The sequence below is a fragment of the Macadamia integrifolia genome, chromosome 12 (assembly GCF_013358625.1).
Source record: "Macadamia integrifolia cultivar HAES 741 chromosome 12, SCU_Mint_v3, whole genome shotgun sequence".
Lineage (NCBI taxonomy): Eukaryota > Viridiplantae > Streptophyta > Magnoliopsida > Proteales > Proteaceae > Macadamia > Macadamia integrifolia.
The window spans coordinates 22,430,324-22,456,840 of record NC_056568.1 but is presented as its reverse complement, the minus strand read 5'-3'; the positions used below and the strand labels follow the sequence as shown (position 1 = coordinate 22,456,840).

General features: G+C 39.6%; 1 protein-coding gene across 3 annotated transcripts in view; it reads right to left on the bottom strand.

Moving 5' to 3' along the window:
- Positions 1-24,672, bottom strand: part of LOC122058296 (protein HLB1) — a 94,807-nt gene extending 70,135 nt beyond the window's left edge. The window contains exons 1-3 of one of the 3 annotated variants that reach the window (XM_042620918.1): positions 24,448-24,668; positions 23,985-24,357; positions 2,004-2,129 (exon numbers count right to left, since the gene is read on the bottom strand). In XM_042620918.1, coding sequence (XP_042476852.1) covers positions 2,004-2,129; positions 23,985-24,100 — 242 coding nt within the window. In that variant the 5' untranslated portion in view covers positions 24,101-24,357; positions 24,448-24,668. Of the gene's footprint in view, positions 1-2,003; positions 2,130-23,984 lie in introns of all 3 variants that reach the window. The other 2 variants (XM_042620917.1, XM_042620915.1) reach the window with 2 other exon arrangements.
- Positions 24,673-26,517: the final 1,845 nt, after the last annotated feature.

Sequence of the window (26,517 nt, the reverse complement as noted above, 5' to 3'; positions counted from 1 at the left end):
CTAACGGTTGATGCCATTGAACTATATATCAGTGCATTGGGTGAAAGATGAGTAAATGTAACATATGCTTCATAAGGATTTCATTGCCCGGAGTGAGAGAATATAAAGTGAGATATTTGATTATTGGACAAAGATTATAGGGTGTGCTGGCACGATTTGAGAATAGTTTTAAAAAGGAATTTGAAATACTTTTTAAAGGTTTTATAGAGGGTGGGCCTCGGTGTAACGGTAAGGTTGCTATATTACGACACAGTGGTCGCGGGTTTGAGTCGGGAAACAACTTGCGAAGTGGGGGTAAGGCTGCGTACATTATGACCCTCCCCAGAAACCCCAATGGCGGGAGCCATGTGCACTGGGTATGCACTTTGAGAAAGTATTTTTTATGTCCAATCGATGGTTCAAACTCTCTATATATAGTGATCCGATGGACTTGGTTGGTGACAATAATTATTTCCATGCCCATAGATCTATTACGTAATATTGTAAAGTGGAAGGACTAAATTGTGAGGAAATTATATGTTTAGGGGGGCTGAACTGTTATATCTTATTTGAGATGTCCTTGTGAGTAATCATCTTTATTTTAGAATAAAGATACACTCAGCTGAGGAAACCTCAATCGGATCACAATAGGATCCCACGATTAAGCAATTTTAGAGATATTGTGGAAATGTATAATAATAACATAAAAACAACAGCTTGTCGGAGAGAAGATCACCCTTATCTGCACAGAAAATCTCCCCCTCTCCTGCGTTTTGGTGCTTCCACTCCTCTCTCTCTCTCTCTCTCTCCTCATGTGATTAGGGTTTTGTATTTAGGGTTTTAAACCCTTGACTGTGAAGAGAGAACTAAGCTGCATTGCGTAGCAATTGTTGCTAGTGGAATGTTCTTCCAGCTCCTGTGATTGCTCTATTGATCAAGTGCTGAAATCCTAGGGAGAATATGCATTTTGGTTTAATAGGTAACTCTAAGCTCTCCCATTAAATAGTTTAAATACACTAAGGCTAAGTGAGGAAAGATCAATATGTATGGCATTATTTTAAACAGCACATATAAGATCAGAGCAAGGTTGCTTAGTGCCCATCCCAATTCCTATGCTACATTTTTACCAGTATATTACATTTGTATCCCATACATAGTTCAAAAACTCTCTAAATTTCGGCAATCTTAGCGACTTTGACAAGGCCAAGACCAAATAATAGGCGAATTAAGGAATAGGCACTGTTTAGGTCAAAATTTTGGCCATGTAAACATTGCATTTTTTCAGTTAAAATTTCGATCATTTTGGTCATTTCAGCCATCGTCACCACCCCACCCCCCAACCCCCAAGGGGGAAATGACCAATTGAAACTCACGGCAAAAAAATGCACTGTTTCAACGAAATTTTGGTCATTCCAGACAGGCTTAAACAAGACTAAAATCCGAGTTTCGAACTTTGATCCCATGACAGAGAAGTTCATTGTTCTCTCTAAATCAACCTGTAGAAGCTAGGTTGAAAAAATGTGCACAATTGAACCACTAGAAGAATTTGCATCCCTAGAAAATGTTGTGTAGAATTAGTGTATTGAATGCCGCAGGGGCATATTGGTCCACTCCACCATAGCCTACTCTAATTACGTGAGTCGGTTATGGTTGGGGGTATTACTGTAATCTCTCTCCCTTATTTTTTATTATAAATAAAGAGCTTGGCTGCTGATCCAAGCATTACAGTCCTAAACTGTTCCACTAACATGTTGCATTCCTTTCCTCTTATAAAATTCTAGGGGCCTCATAAGATTCAATAATTAAAAAATTGCACATTCACATAGTATTTGTTCTAGTTGTTAACTCATTATACTGTCCAGAAAAACACAACACAAACTCTCAAGAATGGAAATACAAAAGAAACATTGCAGCCATTTTTACATGATCATTACAAAAAGCATATAAGCTAATATCATACGACTCGTGGACTATTAGTATCCCTCCACGAAAAAAACAATGGCAACAAGAAAGGTTAGCCATACCTTTTAGCAGCATAAGTAAGAATTCTCTGACGAGAGCGGCCCTCTTCATCCACACCAGTAACACTATTGATCAGGTCCATGGCAACACTGTTCTGACCCGTATATTGTTGGTTTGTACTTTCTTGGCTGAAAGCATAACATAAAGCAAGAAAGGAAAAGGTCAAGCTATTTTCTTAATATAAAAATAATTTAACAAAATAAATTCCATTTTCTGGCAGGTCCAGATTCCAGATCACACATTTCTTATAACAATCAAAGCCGTGTTTTTTCTTTTTTTAATTTTAGAATTTTCATTTGGGATATCACAATATTCAGAATTAAAGATAACAAATGGTAAAAATAAATATTTGTAACATACTAACAAGAATAAAAAAAAAATGTTGTAGATGTTAAAGGAATTGTTGATACGATAATATCCATTAAATTTGTGTTAGGAAAAGAGGTAATCAATATAACTAGTGCTTCCAAACCCCAAAAGGATTGGATGAAAATACTACAAAACATATTTGGGAACACATCAATGGATAGTTCGATGAATTAGTCAAGGAGAAAACATATTATAGGGGGAGATCTAAATGAAAATATTGGAAGAGATAATAGAGGCTATGAAAGAATTCAAGGAGGATGAGGTTTTGGAGAGATAAATGAAGAGAGAACTTTGGTTTTAGAATATGTTGTGGCTTATGATTTATCAATAGACAAAGTAAACACAAGCTTTGGAAAGAGAGGAGAAAATTTAATAACCTTCAAAAGTCAGTAAAATAGTAGCCAAATAGATTTCTTTCTAACTAAAAGGACCGATAAGTTATTATATACAGACTACAAGTTTATACCAGGGGAGAGATTAACCATACAACATAACTTATTGGTCATAGAAATGTGTTTTAAAATCCAGAATCATGGGAAATGTGAGGTTATTTTTTAGGATAAGATGGTGGAACTTTAAAGACGAAATCTTAGACAATTTACTGTTTAATCTTTTTTCTAAAAAAAGAAAAAGAAAAAGAAAAGGTGGGACTTTGATGGAGACACTAATATGATTTGGAACAAGATGGCTACACTTATATTAAGAATGTAGCTAAAGAAGTTTAGGCGAATCCAAAGGAAAACAATATTCATCTAGGGAAATTTGATAATGGGATGATGAAGTTCAAGCAGCCATTAAGGCCAAGAAATATAGTTTAAAACTTGGCAAAGGACTAAGGATGAGGAGGATTTTAAAAAGCATAAATTTGCTAGAAATGATGCTACAAAGAAAATAAAGAAATCAAAGAATAAGAAATATGAGGATCTCTATAACAATCTGAGTAGGAAAAAGATATCTATAAACTAGATAAAATAAGGCAATGAAGGGTAGATATTTCAGCCATATTAGATGCATTAAAAGTGAAGATAATAAAGTATTATTAAATGATGAGGATATTAAAGAGATATGGAAAACTATTTCTACAACTTACTAAATGAAAACATGTTTTACAAGATTAAAATAACCATTAAAAAAAAAAAAAAAAGAAGTCTTAATAATATACAAAAATTTAGGATACTTGAAGTAAAGGATACTTTCAAGAAGATCGAAGTAGGTAAAGCAATTGGTCTAGATGGTACTTCATTAAAGGTCTGGAAGAGCTTAGGAATAGTGAAATAACTTGGCTAACTAAGTTGCTAACTCTACTAATGAGCACAAGAAAAATGTCAAATGAATGGAGGATAAGCATTGTGATTCCTATTTATAAAAACAAAGGTGTTATTCAAAGCTGTGATAAATATAGAGTAATTTATGAGCCATAATATAAAATTATGGAAGAGAGTACTTGAAACCCCCACCTGAGACATGAAACTAATATTTCGTATAACCAATAGATTTTTATTGATTTATTTGCTTAAGAGACCAATGGAAAGATTTAGGGAATATAAGATGGCCTTTTTTAACTTAGAAAAATATAATGATAGAGTCCTTAGAGGAAGAAGTAGTTCAAATAATTATGTGGACATAGTTAAAGATATGGGTAGTGAATTCTCAATTACAATTGAATTATCTGCACTAATCCTAGACAAGCTGACTAGAGACATTCAGGATCAAATCCCTAGAGGTCTATGCTTTTTGCTGATGATATTCTTTTAATGGATGAAACAAAAGCAAGGAGATATGCAAAGTTGAACTAAAGCGATCAACCTTAGAATCAAAAGGTTTGAAAATAAGTGTGTCAAAAATAGAATATATGGCATGTAACTTTAGTAACAATAGGACTGGAATGTGGTGAAATTGATGATAGGGAGATACTACAAAATGAAAATTTTAGGTACCTAGGTTTAACCATAAATAAAAAGGGAAAAATAGAGGATGATGGTACACAATTGTTAGAATATAGGATATGTGTGCCACAGGGGCACTATGGGGATTTCCCCCCTCCACATACCCTATTTAGAGTGGGGCGGCTGGATGGGGGAGGGTATTTGTAATTGAGTTATGACATGCACTCTTGTTTGGGTTAGGACTTGTACTCATAAAGGGCTTGGGTGATCAATTAGATCACTCATGCATTCTCCCCAATTTCGCTCTCAACAAGGTATCAAAGCTAAGTTTCTGATTTAGTTTTTTTCAGCCACACATTGTTCATAAAGAGGTCTGGTGATAAAATTACAATTCTCATTGTTTATGTGGAAGACATTGTGGTGATAGGGAATGACAATGTTGAGATTAGTCGAGAGTTTGAAACAAAGGATCTTGGGAAGCTAAGGTACTTTCTTGGGATTGAAGTTGCTCGATCTTCTAAAGGCATCTATCTATCCTAGAGGAAGTACATCATTGATTTATTGTCAAAGACAGATTTATTGGGCTGTCGTCCTTCTGATACACCTATGGTAGCTAATTATATGACTCACGGAAAATGAGGGTGAATCTGTTGACAAAGGGCATTACCAACGCTTGGTAAGAAAACTGATCTATCTCTCTCATACTCGGCTTGATATTGTTGTGGCTGATAGTTTGGTGAGTCAATTTATGCATTATCCCTATTCCTCCCATATGGAAGTAGTCCCAAGTATCCTGAGGTACTTGATCTGCTCCAAGAAAATGTAGAAACGCAACCCTAAAACGATGCAGAAGACAATGGTAAAAACAAAACAAACAATGCACACGGATTTTACGAGGTTCGGCAAGGTTGCCTACGTCCCCGGTGAGATGAGATCCTGCTTCATTATCAATGGAGAATAGGGTTATAGCGCTCGTACTCACACCTCTCAGTATTGCTTGCATTACAGAGAAAGAAACCCTCGCTACAAATATATAGCGAAAAAACCCTAGCGGGACCGCCGTCCTGCCTGTCTAGGTGCTGCACCAGTACTCCCTGGATTAAACTGCGACGGAATACAAGACATCATACACCAACAGAAAAGGGATTCTTTTATCTCCTCATAATCATATTAGAGTTTAAGCCTATATAGATGTTGATTGGGCTGGATCACCTAACAGATATTCCATCTCAGGTTATTATACATTTGTGGGTGGGAATCTTGTCACATGACGTAGCAAGAAGCAAAATGTGGTAACTTGCTCTAATGTTGAAGCAAAGTTACATGCTATGGCACAATGGATTTGTGAGTTGTTGTGGTTACGCACACTCTTGGATGAAAATGGTGTGCATGTTCGTCTTCCTATAATGCTCTATTGTGATAACAATGCGGCTATCAGTATTTCCCATAATCCAATACAGCATGATCGTACCAAACACGTTGAGATTGACAGACATTTCATCAAAAAGAAGCTAGACGCATGCTTGATTTGTGTACCCTTTGTGAAATCTGAGGATCAGCTAGCGGGTGTATTCACTAAGGGTTTAGCTGGGAAGATATTTCATTCTTGTTTAGTCAAGTTGGGCATGTGTGATATCTATGCGCCAACTTGAGGGGTAGTGTTAGAATATAGGACGCTATGGGGATATCCCCCTTCACCGACCCTATTTAGAGTGGGGCAGCTGGATGGGAGAGGGTATTTGTAATTGAGTTATGACCTGTACTCCTGGATGAGTTATGACTCCTTTGGGTTAGGACATGTACTCCTAGTTGGGTTAGGACTTTTATTCTTGTTATGACTCTAATTTTCTTATATAAATAAAACGGTTGGGTGATCAATTACATCACTCATGCATCCTCTCCAATTTTTCTCTCAACACAAAATTAGAATAGGATGGATAAAGTGGAGGGGTGTCTCTAGAGTGTTGTGTGATCAATGTATTCCTTTAAAACTCAAAGGAAAATTTATAGCACAATTATAAGACCAATAACAATGTATTGAGTTGAATGTTGGGTAATAAAGAAACAAAATATAAACAAACTTAGTGTAGCTAAAATGAGGACATTGAGAAGGATGAGTGGTAATAGTCAGAGAAGGATAAGTGGTAATAGTTGAGAAGGATGAGTGGTAATGGTTAGAAATGAGGACATAAAATGAGGCTTATTCTTCTCCCCCTGCTCCTCTCTTGGATCCTCGTTTTCAACTTGATCCTATACTCTGTTACATCGTATTTGGCTATCACTCCCTCCCGATTTCTCCTCTAATAAATCTCATGCCCCTCGAGTTTCTCCCCTCTCCCAACTCCGATTTTCCCTCTTTTCGCGAAACCCCCTCCTGTTTTCTCCTCTGTTTTATCCCACACCTTGATTTTCTCTTCTTCCCACCTCCGATTTTCTCTCGTCCTCGTCCAATTTTCTCTCCTCTTCTTGCGAGTCAGCAAATAACCCCCGACCAACCTGCTACCTCTAACTCTCCACCTGAACTCTTCGCCCCACCAATACTCTGCCCCTGCTAACTTACCCTACTTCCCCATAGCCCGTTTGTCTCTCGACACCCCATGATTCTATACCTACGGTTTCTTTGTGCCCGGCTCTTCTATTCACTACCCTTCTTCCGACACTTTCTCTGCCCTAAGCTCTCTTTAACACCACTATCCCTACATCACCACTGATTCCTCCTCCCCACCAACTGATTTACACTACCCTATCTTCCTTGATTCTCCCTGCAGCTCTAATCCCTCTTCCTTGATTCTCCTTGATCTCAACTTTAGCCTACCATGGGTACCCCGATCACTCCCGCTTTCATGACACTATCCCTGCTCCCATCCCCATCCCTACAAGCAACTTCCCATTTGCCTGGTTAGTGTTGCATCCCAACGCCGCATCACTACTGCTGAGACACAACCCGGGGCGTGGCCTACAATGTGCTAGATTTTTCAGTAAAGTTTTTACTTGACCATAAGGGATATGTAGAAACGCAACCCTAAAACGATGCAGAAGATAATGGAAAAACAGAACAAACAATGCACACGGATTTTACGAGGTTCGCAAGGTTGCCTACGTCCCTAGTGAGATGAGATGCTGCTTCACTATCAATGGAGAATAGGGTTACAGCGTTCATCCTCACACCTCTCAGTATTGCTTGCATTACAAAGAAAGAAACCCTCGCTACAAATATATAGCGAAAAAAATCCTAATCCGAAAAGTACACAATTGCCCTCAAATAAAAAATTCGAGCGGGGGGTTGCACCCCCCTACACCCCTGCTATGCAAGGGGGCCTCCTGCCACCCTTGCAACCCCCACGGCCCGCTAACCGGCTAGCGGGACTGCCGTCCTGCCTGTCTAGGTGTTGTACCAGTACTCCTTGGATTAAACTGCAACGGAATACAAGACATCGTACACCAATAATCTCCACCTTGGCTTGAATTCTGTCGAGCCTCCTGCAAAGATAACCTGTAGACGTCTTCATCTTTGTACCTTATTAGAGGTACAAACCCGCACCTGTTTGGTGTGTCCCTCATCTTCAACAACGAGTAATATTAATCAAGTCCAAACAGGACTCAAACTTCTCTATAGTAACTGGCTTCGTAAACATATCTGCAGGATTGAAATCTATATGAATTTTTCTCAGGTGAATACTGCCTTCTAACACAAGCTCCCTGATCTTGTGAAATCTCACATCAATATGCTTTGTCCTTGCATAAAACACTTAATTCTTTGCAAGATGTATGGCACTCTGACTGTCACAATGTAACACTGTACCTCCTTGCTCCAACCCCAACTCACGAACCAGTCCAGCCAACCAGACTCCTTCCTTGGCAGCCTCAACTGCCACCATGTACTCTACCTCTGTAATGGACAATGCAATTATAGACTGAAACATCGCCCTCCATGATATAGGTCCATCAGCCAATGTAAACACATACCCTATAGTAGACCTCCTCTTGCCTAAATCACCAACATAGTCGAAATCAACATAACCTGCCAATTCTGTAGAACTTCCCTTGCCACTGAACATAACACCTATATCTTTAGTCTTGCTCAAATATCTGAAGATCCACTTAATTGCATTCCAATGCTCCTTCCCTGGATTACTCATGTCTCTGCTAACAACACTGACTGCATGAGACAAATCCGGCCTGCTACAAACCATAGCATACATGAGACTCCCAACTGTGCTAGCAAAAGGGACCTGAGATATCTGCTCCACCTCCTCATGTGTTGTAGAGCATTCCCTTTCAGATAACTTGAAGTGGCCAGCTAACGGAGTGCTAACCGGCTTAGCCTTTTCCATATTGAAACGCTCTAGCACCTTTTCAATATACCTCTTCTGAGTTACCCAAAGTTTACCTGCATTTCTATCTCTAAGGATTTCCATGCCAAGGATCTTCTTAGCAGCACTAAGATCCTTCATCTCAAATTCAGCACTCAACAAAGACTTCAAAGAGACTATATCATGTTTGTTCTTTGCAGCAATGAGCATGTCATCAACATAAAGCATCAACAAAATAATGGAATTATCACTTGACACTTTATAATAAACACAACTATCATGCTCACTTCTTGTGTAGCCAATCTTCATCATATGGGAATCAAAGCGCTTTACCACTGCCTAGGAGATTGTTAAGGCCATAAACTCTTAAGAAGTCTGGCCTTATACCTTTCACACTCCTTCTCAGATGCTGCCTCTTTCTTATGAAAGACCCATTTACACCCAATGATTTTTCTTCCCTTGGGTTTTTCTGCATCCATTTATCATGTGTCATCACTCAAAGCATCATGGTAGGAAGATGGATCACCTTACCTACATAGGTGCTTTGTGAGCGCTTCCCTTTACCCTTTGCCACAGTATAGGGAACTTCTACTGCTTCCTGTTGTCCTGGTAAGTCACTTGATGACTCATTCTCTCTTGTTGTTTCTAACTCACTAACTCCACCTGCACAGTAGAACCTTCTTTATTTCATCAACTGCTTGTGAATTGTAATTTGACTTCACTATATGAGACTCATCAAACACAACGTCTCTGCTAACCACAACTTTCTGTGAACTTGGATCCCACAACTTGAATCCCTTTACACCTTTCTTAAAACCAAGAAAGATACATTGCTTAGACTTTGAGTCTAACTTGGAACGTTGCTCACTCTCAACATGCGCATAGGCTGGACAACCAAATATTTTTATAATAGAATAATCTACTGGTTTTCATGTCCATACCTCTTCAGGAATTTTACAATCAATCGCCTTTGATGGAGACCTATTGATGAGGAAACATGCCATGTTCACTACTTCTGCCCAAAATCTCTTGCTCAACCCGGCATTTAGCCTCATACTCCGAGCTCTTTCTAGAAGTGTTCTGTTCATCCTTTCAGCTACACCATTTTGCTGTGGTGTCTTTGGAACCGTGAAGTGACGTGTAATCCCCACCTTTAGATTTTGTTGTTGAAGGACCCCATACATCCCTGTGTACATAATCAAGCACCCCTTTACTCTTATGTTTTGCAGTTTTGATACGAACCTTGCACTGTTTCCTGAACACACAATACTTGCAGAAGTTTAGTTTACAAGTTTTCACTCCCTTCAACATTTTCCTTTTATGAAGCTCCATCAATCCTCTTTCTCCCATATGCCCTAACCGCATATGCCACAGATAGGTATCATCTGTATCAAATACTGCATCTGTAGTCACAGATGCTTCACCTGTAACTATGCTCCCTATGAGTCTGTATAGGTTTCCTGTTAGTTGTCCCTTCATGACAACCATAACACCCTTAATAACTTTGAGAGCTCCACCTTCTGCTATGTACTTGCAGCCATTTGAGTCAAGTGCCCTCAAAGAAATTAAGTTTTTCCTTAATTCTGGTACATGTCTCACATCTGCTGAGGTTCTTACTATCCCATCAAACATCTTGATTTTGACAGTGCCTATCCCAATGGTCTTGCATACAGCATCATTCCCCATTAGGACAGACCCACCATTATATGGTTGATATGTATCAAACCAATCTTTATGTGGACACATATGATATGAACATCCAGAATCAAAAGGTTGATTCTTACCTGATGATATAAAGAGTACATCTCCATCATCTCCATCTGAACTGTCAGCCACGCTAGCTCCCTCAGATGCCTTATCTACACCTTTCTTCTTTAAGTCCGCCTTCCTCTTCAAGCACTCTCTCTTCAGATGACCTTCCTTCTTGCAATAGTAACAAGAGACCTTTGTCTTTACTCCTTTTGATTTCGATCGACTCTTCCCAGATCCCTTCTGATTTGATCTCCCTCTTTCCTGCTCCTTGTCACCTCTGAAAAAGACCTTCTCCTTGAGATTTCGTACTACTGGCCTTCTTCCTTGTATCATTGGACATAAGAGCAGTTGCGACTTTATCAATCCCAAGGGTCTCCTTCCCGTACAATAAATTCGTTACTAGGTGATCATATGATTCTGGGAGCGACGACAGCAACAGTAACGCCTTGTCTTCATCCTCGATCTTAACCTCCAGGTTTGCAAGTTTACTTACGATCTGATTGAACATGTTAAGATGCTCTAATAGATCCGTACCTTCCTCCATCTATAGAGAATACAATTGTTTCTTCATGAACTTGTTCGTTAAGGACTTCGTCACGTAGATGCTTTCAAGTTTCGCCTATAACTGCAGTGCAGATTCGATACCCACAACATATTGTAGGACATCATTAGAAAGATTTAATCGAATAGCACTTACCGCCTTTTCCTCCATCTCTTCCCAATCTTCGTCAATAATTTTTGCAGGTTTCTTTGACTTCCCCAACAACGTTTTCGCTAAACCCTACTGTATCAGAAGATCCTTCATCCTTTGATGCCAGAGGGTGAAATTGTTCTTCTCATTAAACCTCTCGATATCATACTTGACATTCGATCCCTTCTCTGCCATTATGATAGTAAACCCTAGAAAACGGAAACCTAGAGCTCTGATACCAATTTGTAGAAATGCAACCCTAAAACGATGCAGAAGATAATGGAAAAACAGAACAAACAATGCACACAGATTTTACGAGGTTTGGCAAGGTTGCCTACATCCCCGGTGAGATGAGATCCTGCTTCACTATCAATGGAGAATAGGATTACAGCGCTCGTCCTCACACTTCTCAGTATTGCTTGCATTACAGAGAAAGAAACCCTCGCTACAAATATATAGCGAAAAAAACCCTAATCCGAAAAGTACACAATTGCCCTCAAATAAAAAATTCGAGGGGGGACTATGCCCCCTACCCCCTGCTATGCAGGGGGCGTCCTGCCCCCTTGCAACCCCCACGGCCAACTAACCGGCTAGCTAGACCGCCGTCCTGCCTGTCTAGATGCTGCACCAGTACTCTCTGGATTAAACTGCGACGGAATACAAGACGTCGTACACCAACAAGATACCCCCTCCCTCACTCCCTTTTCCATTGACATTATATGCATATATATCTACTTTTGGATTACTAGTTGTTGTCTTCTGTATGCTTTTGATAAATGCTCATTTGTTTACTTCTGTATCTATCTATAACATCATCTTGCTTTGTTTGATCTGCAATGTCTGGGTATCATTTTTTTATGTATGCCATTTGTGCTATCTACTTCTCTTACAACTTTATTCGAGTTAATTGGTGAGAGGCTTTTGAGAGTTTTAGTTCTTTTGTTATTAGTCATTTTCTCTTCTTTACTTATATTTGATATCGAGATTTACTGTCTTTCCATATTGTCTTGTATATGGTATATAGTGATTTGGTTTGTTGTATGTATTGTGTAGAATCTTGTTGTATCATACGTTGTATCCTGTGTTTATGTCTTGTGCTTTTCATTTATACGCTGAGAATCCCTGTTTAATGTGCTAAGCGCCATTTCTCTACACTTGTATCCTCTTGTTTATAGCTTTACCTTGGTGCGTTAAGTAGGCAACCAACACCTTACTATATCCAGCCAACCCACCCTTTGCATGGATCCCCGTAATTTTTTATCACAGTTCATTATCTCTTTTCTTTGTTCTATGTCATTTTATCCTATTGCCTAGGAATCCCACACAAATGATGCATGACAAAGATTCACTTTAGAACATATACAAGGGCAAGTTAAGAATTGTAGAATTGGGGAATATGGACTTGCGCCTAATAGGCACAATCCCTCCTTTATTTACAACAGTTCAGTAGTCCTAGTCCTTACATGAGTCTAAGTAGTCCAAATATAGCCCTAATTATAGTAATGCTTTATTCAACACTCCCCCTCAAGTTGGTGCATGGATATCACATATACCCAACTTGAACAAAATAAAATAAAAAGTTTTACTACTAAGTCCCTTTGTGAGAACATCTGCTAACTGATCTTCACTTCGTACAAAAGAAATACAGATCAATCCTTGCGCTAACTTCTCCTTGATGAAATGCCCATTGATCTCGACATACTTGGTACAATCATGTTGAATAGGGTTGTCTGCAATACTAATAGCTGACTTATTATCACAATATAATAACATCGGCACCTGAATAGACACACCCAGGTCAAGAAGGAGACTTTGCAACCAAAGTAGCTCGCAAATCCCATGTGCCATAGCTCAAAACTCAACCTCTGCACTTGATCTAGCCACAGCTGACTGCTTCTTACTATGCCACATAACCAAGTTACCACCAACAAATGTACAGCAATGGTAGAGTGACGATCATCTGGAGAACCTGCCCAATCAGCATCAGTGTATGCCTCAATCCTCATATGATCTGTAGGAGAGAATAAAATGCCGTTTCCTGGTGCTATCTTCAAGTACCTAAGAATCCGGTTCACAGCGTCCATATGTGATGAATAGGGATCATGCATGGACTGACTCACCAAACTTACTGCATGAACTATGTCTAGTCTTATATGGGATAGATATATGAGCCTTCCAAGTTCCAACCAGTCTTTGATACCGACTTTTATCAACAGGTTAACCTTCCTTGCTTTTGAGATGAAACTTAGCCTCAATAGGAGTACCCAAGGGCTTACACCCTCACATAACAGTCTTTGAGAGGAGGTATAAGGTATACTTTCTCTTGGATAGAACAATACCCTTAGTTGAATGTGCCACCTCAATGCCAAAAAAGTATTTCAAACTTCCTAGGTTTTTTATCTCAAACTCCTTACCAAGATAGGCCTTGAGCTTAGAGATTTCATCTATATCATTGTCAATAACAACAACATCATCCACATATACTATCAGCACAGTAATCTAATCCCCCACCTTTTTAATAAATAGTGTATGAACTTTGTGTAAATCCAACAGCAATCATAGCCTTGTGAAAACGACCAAACCATGCCCTGGGAGATAGCTTCAATCCATACAGAGCTCTCTTCAGTTTACCCACCTTGCCTTGTGTTTTTTAACTAGAGTATCCAGGTGGAATGTCCATATACACCTCTTCAGTCAGCTCTCCATGGAGAAAGGCGTTCTTGACATCTAGTTGTTGTAGCTCCCATCCTTGGTTCACTGTACAGGAGATGATAACTCGAACTGTATTCATTTTTGCTATAGGTGCAAAGGTCTCCTGGTAGTCAATCCCATAAGTTTGAGTAAAGTCCTTTGCCACCAATCTTGCTTTGTATCGATCCACAATGCCATCAGCATTATGCTTGATCGTGAACACCAATTTGCAACCAACTAGTCGCTTTTGCAGGGGAAGAACAACCAAATCCCATGTGTTACTCTTGTGAAGAGCTTTCATCTCCTTATTCATTGCCTCTTTCTACTTAGGTTCTATATTTGCCTCTGATGCAGATTAATAACCAAAATAGGCTTATTTTATTAGGAATAAGCGTAGGGCCTTCAGTCCATATGGTTTGGATTGTATTTGGCCACTTTTATAGGTCTAAAAGAGGGGCTCTAAGATTGAGTAAGGGATTACTAGTTAGTTTCTTTTTTTCATTAGTTACCTTTTTAGTCGAGCTTTAATGGGGTTAATTAGTTTCTAATTTCAGTCATTAGTTAGTTTCTAAATTCAGTTAAAAGTTAGTATCTAATTTCAGTCTTTGTATTTTCCTAGTTTCTATTTTTAATTTTAGTAACTAGAGGACTTGCTTTTATTTAGTTTCCTATTTCAGTTTTGGAAACTAAAGTGAGTTTCTATTATTTGTAAACCACCATCATTATTATAAATAAAGGAGAAGGCTCCCGTTAAGCCCCACGATTTTATGAATGAAAAAGCTGAAAAAGCTATGTTGATGTTGCTCTTTTGAGTTTGTTTTGTGTGTGATAAAAGCGGTGGTCTTGTGTTTGATCAAGGCTGAAGGAATTGGTGTTTGATCCAATTGACTATTTGTGGTGTGAAGCCCAAGAGGTTCCTTTCAAGTGTTCTTTCTTTTTTCAAGGTATTTATAAGACTATATTGTGTTTCTACAGCCAGGTACAGATCTGAACTTTCTTAATTTCTGGTTCTACAATTCCCAGATTTCTCCCAATCGATCCTTCTCTGATCAGACTATCCAGTCGTCTGATGATTCCCATCTTCTAGTCGAGTGTGCTACCTAGTAGGAGGATGGTTCGATCCTAGTTTGAGGAACATCAGACCAGGGATTTAATTGTTCTGAAATTTCTCCCTATATCGGCCGGTTCTGTTTTCTACCCAGAATTCTGAATCAATTTGTGCTGTGTGTCGCTGATTGGTTGTTGGTCTTATGCTTCATTGTTTAGTCTTATTAATTGGTGATTTAAGTCCTTAATTCCTTGGCTGATTATTCAGTTACAAAAATTCTGAACTCTTAAGGCCGATGAATTTCGTATATTTTATTGGGCTGGTTCTGGTTGTTATTCTAATTAAAAGATCCTGAAGTTAAGACTTGGTTAGACCCCTGTCCTAGTCTACATTAGCCTCCTACCAGGTTTTAGTAATAGAAACAGAGGACAAGGAAGACACAAATGCACGATACGATGGGGAGGGAGCATTTTATGACACTAGATTAGAAACAGGATGTTGAGTACAAGTCCTATTACCTTTTCTATGAGCAATAGGAACATCAAGAGACTGATCAAAAGTGAGGAGAAAGGTTATACCTGGAAGAGAAGACTCAGGATCATGAAGCAATGGAGTAGCAATGGTAGTATGAGTAGTAGTTTCGGCTCTCCTTTTTCTTTCCGAGAGAAAACCTGTATCACTGGACCATCCTATATTTTTTGTTGAATCTGTGGCTCCCCTTTAATGGGAGCCTCCTGCTCCTAAATTAATGGCTCCCCTTGAACAGTAACCTTTGGACTAATGGGAACCTTTGAACTAGTAGTCTTTATTCCAGTATCCCTCTGAGTAGTACCATCATCTATGGTAAGATATAAAGGACAATCAAAAGTAGGAATCTGAATCACCTCTTCACCAACAGAGGACTCCCCCTGAAGAGGTGGAAAGTAAGTCTCAGTCTCACAAAATAACACATCCATGGAAATAAAGATCCATCGAGAAGGTGGATGATGATAGCACCGGTATCCCTCCTGAGTGGAAAAATAGACCAAAAAAATACACCGGAGTCCACAATGATCAAGCTTGCGCGGAACCTGATGATTACGAACAAAGCAAACACAACCAAAGAACTTGGGAGGAACAACAAAAGTACGAGACCCAGATAACAACTCAATGGGACTCTTAAAACCAAGTACCCGTGAAGGCATCCTATTGATAAGATTGGCAACAGTGAGAAGAAGAATGGGTATAGGGTTTTTGGTGATCACACCTGCTCTAATACTATGTAGAATTGGGGAATATGGACTTGTGCCATAATGGGCACAGTCCCTCCTTTATAACAAAATAGTAGTCCTAGTCCTTACATAAGTCTTAAGTAGTCCAAATATAGTCTTAATTACAATAATGCTTTATTCAACAAGAATGTTGCCCATAACAGAGGATTTGATCTACTTTTTGGAACATTGGTTCACAGACAGGTAAGAGTTTGGAGTTGATAGATGTTATAAGAAGGTTATCCGAGAGACTAGATGCAAAGTTAATAAAGCTAAGATGTTGGATGATTTCAAACTATGGTATTTGGGAGAGCAAAGTGGTAGAGGTGGAGTTGGCATAGTGGTGGATAAAGGCCTAAAAAACGATGTGGCGAATGTTAAAAGGGAGGGGGATATGATTCTATCCATAAAGGTGGTGTTAGATAAAGAGATGTTCAACATTATTAATGTATATGCACCCCAAGCAGGATTTGGATAGCTGTAAGCTACAATTTTCTAAACACATGGATATTTTGATGCATGGTTTTGGACAACGTGAAAATATTATCTTCGAAGGGGATCTAAACAGACACATTAGTAGGGATAAGAGAGGTTATGGAGAGGTTCATGAAAGATATGGAGTTGGGGAGAGGAATGAGGATGGGACCTCAGTTTTGGACTTTGCGACAGCCTATGATCTATCTATTACAAACACTTTTTTTGCTAAGAGGGAAAAACACTTAATTACCTACAATAGTGGTTAACATTCCACCCAAATAGACTTCTTCCTCACTAGAAGGTCCAACAAATGGATGTGTAAGGATTGTAAGGTTATCCCTCGGGAAAGCTAAACTTCTCACATAGATTATTGATCTTAGACATGTAGTTCTGTTTGCCGAAGAATAAACCAAGGAAACTTGTTTTCCCTAAGGTAAGGTGGTGGAGATTGAATGGAGAGTCTGTGGGGTCTTTTATAGATAAAGTGGTGAAGTATGAGAAGTGGGATTGTGAAGGGGATGCCAACACGATGTGGAATGAGATGACGGATTGCATTAAGAAAGTTGCTAAGGAGGTTCTAGGGGTGTCTAGGAGTACTCAGTTGGGCCTTAGAGAGACTTGGTGGTGGGATGTGAAAGTCCAGGCAACCATCAAGATTAAGAAGGATAATTTTAAGATTTAGCAAAGGACTAGGGTGGTTGAAGATAAAGAGAGAGATATAAGCCAGCTAGAACGAGGCAAGGAAGATTGTGGGGAAAGCAAGGGGCAAGGAAATATGATGATTTGTACAACAATCTAATACCAAGGAAGGGGAAAAGGCTATTTATAAAGGGCAAGGAAATATGATGACTTGCACAACAATCTAATACCAAGGAAGGGGAAAAGGTTATTTATAAGATGGCTAAAATACGGGAATGGAAGAGAAAGGATCTCGATCATGTTCGATGTATTAAGAGTGATGATGGTAGAGTGCTTGTGAACAATTAGGACATAAAGAGGAGATGGGATGAGTATTTTTTTACTTAATGGAGAAAACCGTAGTAGGAGTGGTTTGAGAATCCTTCTTGACAGCATGCATCATAGATATGTATGTAAGATAGGAGTGATCGAGGTTAAGGAAGCTCTAAGAAAGATGAAGGTAGGGAAGACACCAGGTCTAGATGAGGTCCCAATTGAAGTGTGGAAGAGTTTGGGACCAAATGAGGTTGTTTGGTTAACTAAGTTATTTGACAAGATTATGAGCATGAGAAAGATTCTTAATGAGTGGATGAGCAGTATTGTTGTCCCAATCTACAAAAATAAAGGCGATATCTAGAGCTACAATAATATAGAGACATAAAACTTATGAATCATACTATGAACTATGAAGTCATGAGAGAAGGTAATAGAAGTTTGCATAAGAAGGGAAACTAATATCTCAGGGAACCAATTCGGTTTTATACCTGGGAGATCAACGACAGAAACAATTTACCTTCTTAGGAGGCTTATGGAAAAATCTAGAACATACATGAGGGATCTCTGGATCTCCATATGGTCTTTATAGATCCAGAAAAGGCCTACAACAAAGTCCCTAGAGATTTAATCTGCTATGTATTAGAGAAGAAAGGTGTGTCAAGCAAATACGTGGGTATAATTAAAGACATGTATGGGGATGCAGTGGTTAGTGTGAGATCTCCGAGAGGTCAAGGTGATGAGTTCCCAATTACTGTCGGGTTACATCAAGGATCCACACTAAGCCCTTATCTGTCCACGCTTATAATGGATGATTTAACCAGGAATATTCAAGGAGATGGTGGTATGCTCTTTATTGATGATATTGTTCTAGTGGGTGAAACAATGACAAGGATTAATGATAAGTTGGAGTAATAGAAATCTACATTGGAATCAAGAGGTCTTAAGATAATTAGAACGAAGACAGAGTATATGATATGTAACTTTAGCCAATTGAGGACTGATAGTGAAGGGGTTTAAAATGAGGGGAGGGAGATCTCATATAGTGACTATTTCAGATATATGGGCTCTACCTTAAATAAGGTTAGATTGACGCTCCCACAGAATTAAAGTAGGATGGATGAAGTGGAGAGAGGCGTCTGGAGTGTTGTGTTATCGACGTATTCCTCTAAAGCTTAAAGGAAATTCTACAAGATAGTCATAAGACTAGTTATGATGTATGGTGCTAAATGTTGGACAGTCAAGATGCGTAATATAGATAAGTTGAGTGTGGAAGAGATGAAGATATTGACATGGATGTGCATCAAAACTCTGAGAGAAAGAGTGAGGAATGACCGGGTTAGGGCTGATTTGGGAGTTGCCCCAATTCAGGATAAGCTCAGAGAATGTCGATTAAGATGGTTTGGACATATCTAACAGAGGCCTTTGTATACACCAGTACGAAGGAGCGACCAGGTTCAAATGGACAGGGCTAAAAGGGCTAGGGGCAGGCCGAAAATGACCATTGATGAGTTGGTAAGGAGAGACATGCAAAAGATAGGTCTTAACCCTAGTATGGCATCTAACAGCCTTATCCCATTTAGTTGGGATAAGGCCAAGTTGTGTTGTTGTTGTTGTTGTTGTTGATGTTGTTGTTGTTGTTGCACAGAGTGCCCCTTAAGAATCCCTAAGAATGCATAAGGTGCGTGATGCACCAAACCATCACGACACGATGGGTTTAACGATGGTAAGTTGTGACAACCGAATGGTTCTCACTGAGCCATGGGAGAAGAAGCACATATAGGCAATGATAAGTCGATAAAGGATATGTTGGTGTGAGCAATTTTAATGGTCAACGACTGATGAATTCGTGCACCGCGCTCTACTAGATCGAGCCTAGATCCAGTGCTTTGCTCGAACATGATAGAACTCAGTCAAGATGCCATTTTCTTGGGTCACATTCCACCCGCTCCCACCATTTGATAATAAATTCATGGTTTAAAGTATCTCCAATACCGATACGATACCCTCCGATACATATCTTAAATTTAACCGATCGATACGATACACACCTATACGATACATGGAATTTTTTAAATCCTTTCGTATCGATATATATCCTACGATACATACCGATACGCACTGCTACACCACCGATACGATACGCACCGACACGTACCAATACTCTATGGAAAATATAAAATCGAGGTGAAATGTACATTTCGGTATGTATCAGTGAGTATCGATATGTATCGACCGGTACATACCGATACAATGCGCTACGGTCATATAATGGCCAAGGTGGGGTCATTTTTCAGAAAAACACAATTTTTTTAGGGGTTTTTGTTCCAAAGTTGTTGACAGCCATATTTCTCTCCAACTAAAGTAGAAATCAAGGTTGGGAACAAGTATTTTACATTTATGGGACAACTACAAACCTTGAATTCTTAGTGTGATCACTGTTAGCAAAAATGCGTTCAAAACGCGGTTGCCGCTTTTATCAGTTTAAAAAGTGTTTTGCCATATGATGTTATACAATACGGGAAAAAATGGGAACGATAAAAAAATCTGTTTAAATGCCGTTTTAAACACGTATCCGGATTTTAAGGGTAAAATATGAATTTTAACATATTTATTAGAAAAAAATAAACCCCTATTTATTTTGGAGGGAACACGGTAGGGTAACTAGGGTTTTGGTTTTTCACTTTTTCCCATCAAACATTCAGATTTCAGACCCATCAGATTGCCCAACCTCTCCTACTGCAGAGGTCGTCAAATGCCGCTGAACCTCAAGAGTAAGACTTCATCAAATCTGCTCGAGATTGAAATCGAAACTCCAAGCATCTTTCGGAGAGGATTGAAAGTTGAAACGAACTGGGTTGCTTGAGGTCCACCATTAAAATCGAAATTCCAGCTTCTTTCTGCTTCTCTTCCCTGTTTTGTTACCTGATGGTCCTTCTTCCCTCTATTATTTGTTACAGTCATCATAATGTATTTGTAACACCATGCATCCCCTAATTTTTAGATCCGCTGACTCGAGACTAGTGAGGGAGTTGTTGGATCATGATCATTACTAGTACTATAGTTCCTGTAGAGGATTCAAAGTTCAAACCCCATGGAGAAATGTGCAGTCCTGTAAGTAGATATGAATAGGCATGATAGATATAGGTAGGCCTTCCTTTGCTTCCCATTAACCATTAGGGGAGAGGAGACCCACTTCCACCGTACAAACATTACAAACCCCACAATAAGTTTGGCTAAATGTGCCTGAGCATTTATGATTCTTTATTACCGCAAATAAATTGCTCAAAGATTTCGTCAGCCCTCCCCAGATTTCTTTTCAGTCCCTCTTTAGCTTTGCTTACCTCATCTTTCCTTCTCTCTTCCATGGTCAGAACCTAAAAATACTTCCAGCTGACCACTCTACAGTAGTAGTAGCCCATAGAAGAAAATTACTGAATTTATGTTGTAGTTTAGAACATTAGACGCAGGTATACAGGTAATAATTTCTCAAATTACATGAGTATACTGCCCTTTTTTATTCGTTTTTTTAAAACTACACGTTTAATACTCGTACCGTTCGTTTTTGTCCGTTTGCCATTCCCTTTTTTTGACCTTTTTTTACCGTACCGTTTATTGTTTTTATCTGTTTAAAACCCGTACCGTACGTCTCTGTTTTTTTTCCGTTCCCGTTTTAACTAACAGTGAGTGTGATATCCTCAATTTAGTGTCTATGCATAATACATCATATTAACAGCTTTTTTTAACAAATTTTTTATGCAGAATTGTTTAAAAAAGTGTTTCCTATCCATTTATGTGCGCATCTTTAGCGTATCTTAGCGTATCTCCGATACGATACAATACCCTCCGATACGTATCTTAATTTTGGCCGACCAATACGGCGACCGATACAGATACTTTAATCCTTGTTAATGCTTGTACACTGTGCTGGAAGTGTGAACAGCGCCGAGAGTGTGGACACTGTCAGTGTGTGAGAGGTGGTGCTAGTGCCATCAGAGTTGCGAAAAATAAAGTGGGGTTGTCAGTGCCTGTGTTGGGGAGTGAGATTTGTGCTGGGAATACCAAGGGTATGTAGGAAATTAGTGTTGCAAGAATTTCGAGACAAATTTTGGAGACCTTGTTTCACCCCCTCCCTCTCAGTGTCAACTTGAGAATATCACTGGTGTCTGCTCAATCTCTTAAACAAACTCATATGTTTGTGAAATGTGAATAAAGCATAGTTGTCACGACATAGCCTAGGTGAGCGGCTGACATATTGTTCAAGGCACCCAAATAGAAAATAAGGGAGAGAAAAAGGGAAAATGAGGAAAAAAGGTGAACAGGGAGAAAATCCAAAGAAAATGGAAAAATAAGAAAAATGAGCAAAAGCAATAGCAACTACCACTACCACCACAAAGGTTGTAGTGGTAGCCACAGCCAGCACCATCCACCGCCATCATAGTAGAAAAAGGAGGGAGGAATGTACCGCAAACTCAAATTGCAACCACCACCACCTCTTTCACCGTCGACATAAAAGAATAAGACCAAATGGATTTCAATTGTTAACACTTTAAAGAATATAATTTTTATTTTAGGAGAAAAGAATGCAACCAATCGTGCACTTAAATGACCATCCCACCCCCTGTTAGATGCTTGGGCACACGCTCCTAGCGTGGGGCCCACACAACCAGGTAGCGTTCCCTCTCCCTTTTATCATTACCCCTTATATTGACATGTTAGAAAAAAAGATCTCATTTTGCATATAAACCCCTTCAAAATTACATCTCCCTATGTCTAGGACGGTAGATATGTCATTTCATATAAAGGAGGAGAGAGATAGACACAAGGAGGTGCTAGCATACATTATGTAGCCTGCCTGCATTCTTTCTCCCATAAGGCCCCATTTGTCTAGAGGGGAGGGTGGGGTGGACTAGTTGTCAGGCCAGGTCTTACATGTTAGTGGGGCAAAGAACAGAAAAGTAAAAACCAGAGAGAGAAGGGGGGGCGCATTCATCCAAAATCAGCTCGGGAAAATGGTGAAGTTCATGTTGATGATAACTGCTGAACTCGCAAATTCCTCACCAATCTTCAGCCGGTGCGATGATCCAAACTTCCCTTACATTTTTTTCAGATCAGAATGTGTTGGGGATTTTTTTTTTCTTTTTTTCCCATCTTCCTCTACTTTTTTCTTGGGATTGTGTTTAATTTCTGCTTGGATTTTGGAGAATTCTTGGTGTTCCTGTTGTGTTTGATTTATGACCATTTTGTCTTGATGAACCTTGTTGCGTCTTTCATTGTTAATGTATCTCCATTTCTTCTTATTAAATCTCATTCTTGGGTTTTCAACATGGGAAAAAAAATCATTCTTGGGTGTATCTGATTCTGCTGAATTTGTTAACGGCCCTTGGCTAGTGATGGTTTTACATTTTTTATGGATTCTTCACTTCAATTGAATGCATTTGTTCTTTTTGGCTTTTGATCTGCTTCTCTCAGTTGTAGGTTCCCAACATCTCTTTCTTATTTGTTCAACGAAGAGTTCTTGTTTTTACCCATTTCAACGCAGAGTTGCAGGTCAATAGTGGAGGCTGGATTGCAAAAGAGGAGGACAGGAGAGGAAAGTAAGGGGAGAGAACAAGGAGAATCAAATTCCAGAGATTTTCCGCAAAGTCCCACCAAATCGACAAGACTTTATGATGGGATGGGGTGGGAGAGTCCTTGAGCCACGTGGGCCTACAAGAAAAAGATGATGTTTTCTGTAATTCCTACCCCAGACAAACAAACGGCCTAAAACTTAATTGGGGTGGGAAATTTCGTACAACTATCCGACCCCAACCATCCCGCCCTATCAAGACCCTTCCAATCAAACGGGACCTAAAAGAAATACCATATTTAACATCTAAACCGCTCCCCCCCACCCTCCCTCGCAGCAACTAGGCACCTGGCCACAGTGTAGGTTAGCCTTGTCACCCTGACAACAATGAATTAAAGGAGTGACAAACAATAGAGGTACAACACAAGCTTACAAAAACATTTGGCAGCCAATGCCTTTCACTGGTTTGACATTCCAAAACATGCATAAAAATAGTTCTTGCCATAGAATAGATCATGAGTTCCAGATGGACCAAATAACAGTAATAATGAAAAATGCATTTGCAGAGACTGCTATAATGGGGTGAGCATCCTGAAGAAGTTACTTTGAGACAAATAACATTCGAGTGCACAAGGAATATATGCTTAGATGAGCTGACATCACTCAAACATCAGGGTAAAGAGAAAAATAACATCAGGACAAGACCAACTCTTCATTGAGAGACACATTTCTACATGGACCAAGTGTAGACATCCTATTTCCATTAATTCCAAAGTTTAGTATCAACAGCCTATAGATCCAACTAATAAATGAAAGTTATATTACATTTTTCTAAGAGCTAGCTATTTACGCCTCTCAAAAGAACTGAAATCCAAAAGCAAACCAAGCGTGAACAGAGCTGTCTGAGACTCTTGAGCATCGCATTCTTTCAAATATTCCTAAAATGGAAGAAATTTGAAATTAGCAGATTAAAAAAAAAAGCGTACCTATACGGAGAGCCTCCCTCATGTCTTTTTCCATCAGAAGCATTTGGGCTTCTCCGCAATTCCCCATCGGGAGTTTCATTTCCTTCTTCCTTCAATTCATTCAATAACTCTCTCATGGAAAATTGCCGGTTCCCTTCATCTTTGCGACTCTCGGAAGTCTTGATTTCCTTCACCACAGGAGATTCCTCTACTACCTCGTTGGATCCGTCTTTGTTATTTTCAGGTTGAACAGGCTCGGGATCTGTAACCGCAACTATGTCTGGTTCATTTCCAATGTTGCCCACTTGTGGTTCAAAAGCCTCGGAATCAGCAACGATTAATGTCTCTGGTTCGCTTCCGTTTTGCAATTCCGGTGTCCTTCCTTTTCGTACTTCTGATTCTTCAACGTTTGCAGACATTTTTAGAAATCGAGAATTTCACAGAGGGAGGAGAGAGAGAAAGAGAGAGAGAGTTTCACAGGTACCGTATCGTGTACAGATCGATCCGCAAAACTACAATGGGAACACGTATTTGACGAAAGGGAATAAGAGGGGAAATTTTTTTTTCAAAGCTCACTCGACTGATGCTGTCCTGTCGGATCTAGGTGTGAAGCCTACTCAAAGATAGATCGGGGAAGGAGATGGAGTTCTAAGACGATCGTTGAGAGGGATCTAAATATCTCAATATCTTCAGAAGCGAGGCCGGGGGGTGCTATTGATCAACATCAGTATTGACTAGGGGTGGAAGTCCAGCATGGCCCTGGCGGCCATTGGCCCGCCCTAAGCCCACAGAGGGCTAGGCCTAAAAATTCTGGCCCTGAGGGCCAGCCCTCAAAAAAATTTTGGTATCAAGTTTGGGTCAGGGCAAGTAATGGGTTGATGTTTGTGACCCTACCCGAACCTGATTTCTTGAGTTCAATAGTCAATTTTTTAAGTTTGGTAATCATTATCCACCGTGGTTGTATAAACTACTTATTCTTATCTAAGATTTAATTTGTATTTTACTTTTCAATTCTAAAGGATCTAGATGCAAAGTCAAATGAATTTTTAGTTATTTCATATTTTGTAGGGTCTGGGTCAGGTCATACCAAGTCCTTAATGGCAGATCAGGGTTAGGGTATACCTAGCCCTTGATGGAAAATTAGGGTCAAGGTATACCCGACTCTAGATGGCAAACCAGGGTCAGGGCCAATCAAGGACATCCTAGCCTCGCCCAGGGCCAATCAGGGTAGGCCTAGGCTAGGCTAAGTCTTACAGGGTTGGGCGTGGGTTGAAGCATTTAAGTCCTGAGTAATGGTTCAGGGGGGCTTGGACCCAACTAATGGGAATCAAGGTTGGGCTAGGGTTTTAAGAACCCCAGCTTGCCATGCCCTATTGTAGCCCTACTAGTGACCTAGGGGTGTAAGTTCAGCCCTGATGGCCTGAACCCGCCCTAAGCCCGAACAAGGTTTGGGCTAAGATTTTTTTACCCTAAGGGCGGGTTAGGGTTGAAAAACACACCCTATGTCAAGGTTGGGCCGAGCTTGGGTTGAGGCCTAGGCCCAACTTAGCCCTGATTTTAACCCTGATCTATATAAATATATATAAGGAAAAATTACATATACCTCCCCTGTAGTTTAACCTAATTACATCCACCCCTGTGTTTCATTTATTATGTTTTGTCCCCTGAAACATAAGACCGTGAGTGAGGTGTTAGTTTTTGAAATAGAGAAGACTATTTTACCTTTATTACATCTTGAACTAAAACACCTTAAATATAAAGACCATTTTACCCTTATTACATTTTCAACCCTAAAATCTCCAATTCATATTCTTCCATCAACATTTCCTTATCGAATTCTAAATAATATTTTCCACTCTTGAATTTCTTTCGACAATTTTTTTATACAATTTGCAATGATCATAATTTCTCTGAGCACGTAGGATTTTGGCTAAAGTTTCAACTTGACTTTTGTTGTTCTATGACGTAAAACCAAAAAGGAGCAGTCTATATGTGTGTGCATAATTTATGCTTAAGATGTTTGTGTTGAGATTTTACCTGTTATGATAGGACGGGGTGGAGCCCTCATATTGGAGGCATGGTTATCCATGAGGAGTGGTTTAACCAACTCCACCCCTTATGCGGTGGCTGGCTCGCAACTTGCCCTTTCGTCCATGCCTCCACTTGGATGCTCAAAAGTTGGATGTTGAACTTACTCAGGCCTTAGCCGAGAGATGGTGGTCGAGCACCTAATACCTTTCACTTGTCGGTGGGAGAGATGACAATCACTCCGCTATGCTTCCATGTACTGACTAGTTGTGCTTCAGTGGGGAGCCCGTGATCTTTTCCATCCCCTTTGATTGGTATGAGATTCTAGAGCTCACTGGTTTTGATTCTCTGGATGCCATTGTCACCCTTATTGTTGTTCCTAAGGCCTAGGACAACATTACTGTTGATATGTCCTCCACTCATGAGCAGAAAGATCTCGTTCGCTGTTTCTTTTTCTATTGGGTTGGCCAGTGCTTGTTCAGCAACCCAATCGAACAAGGTCGATCTCCGGCTTACCTATTTCTTT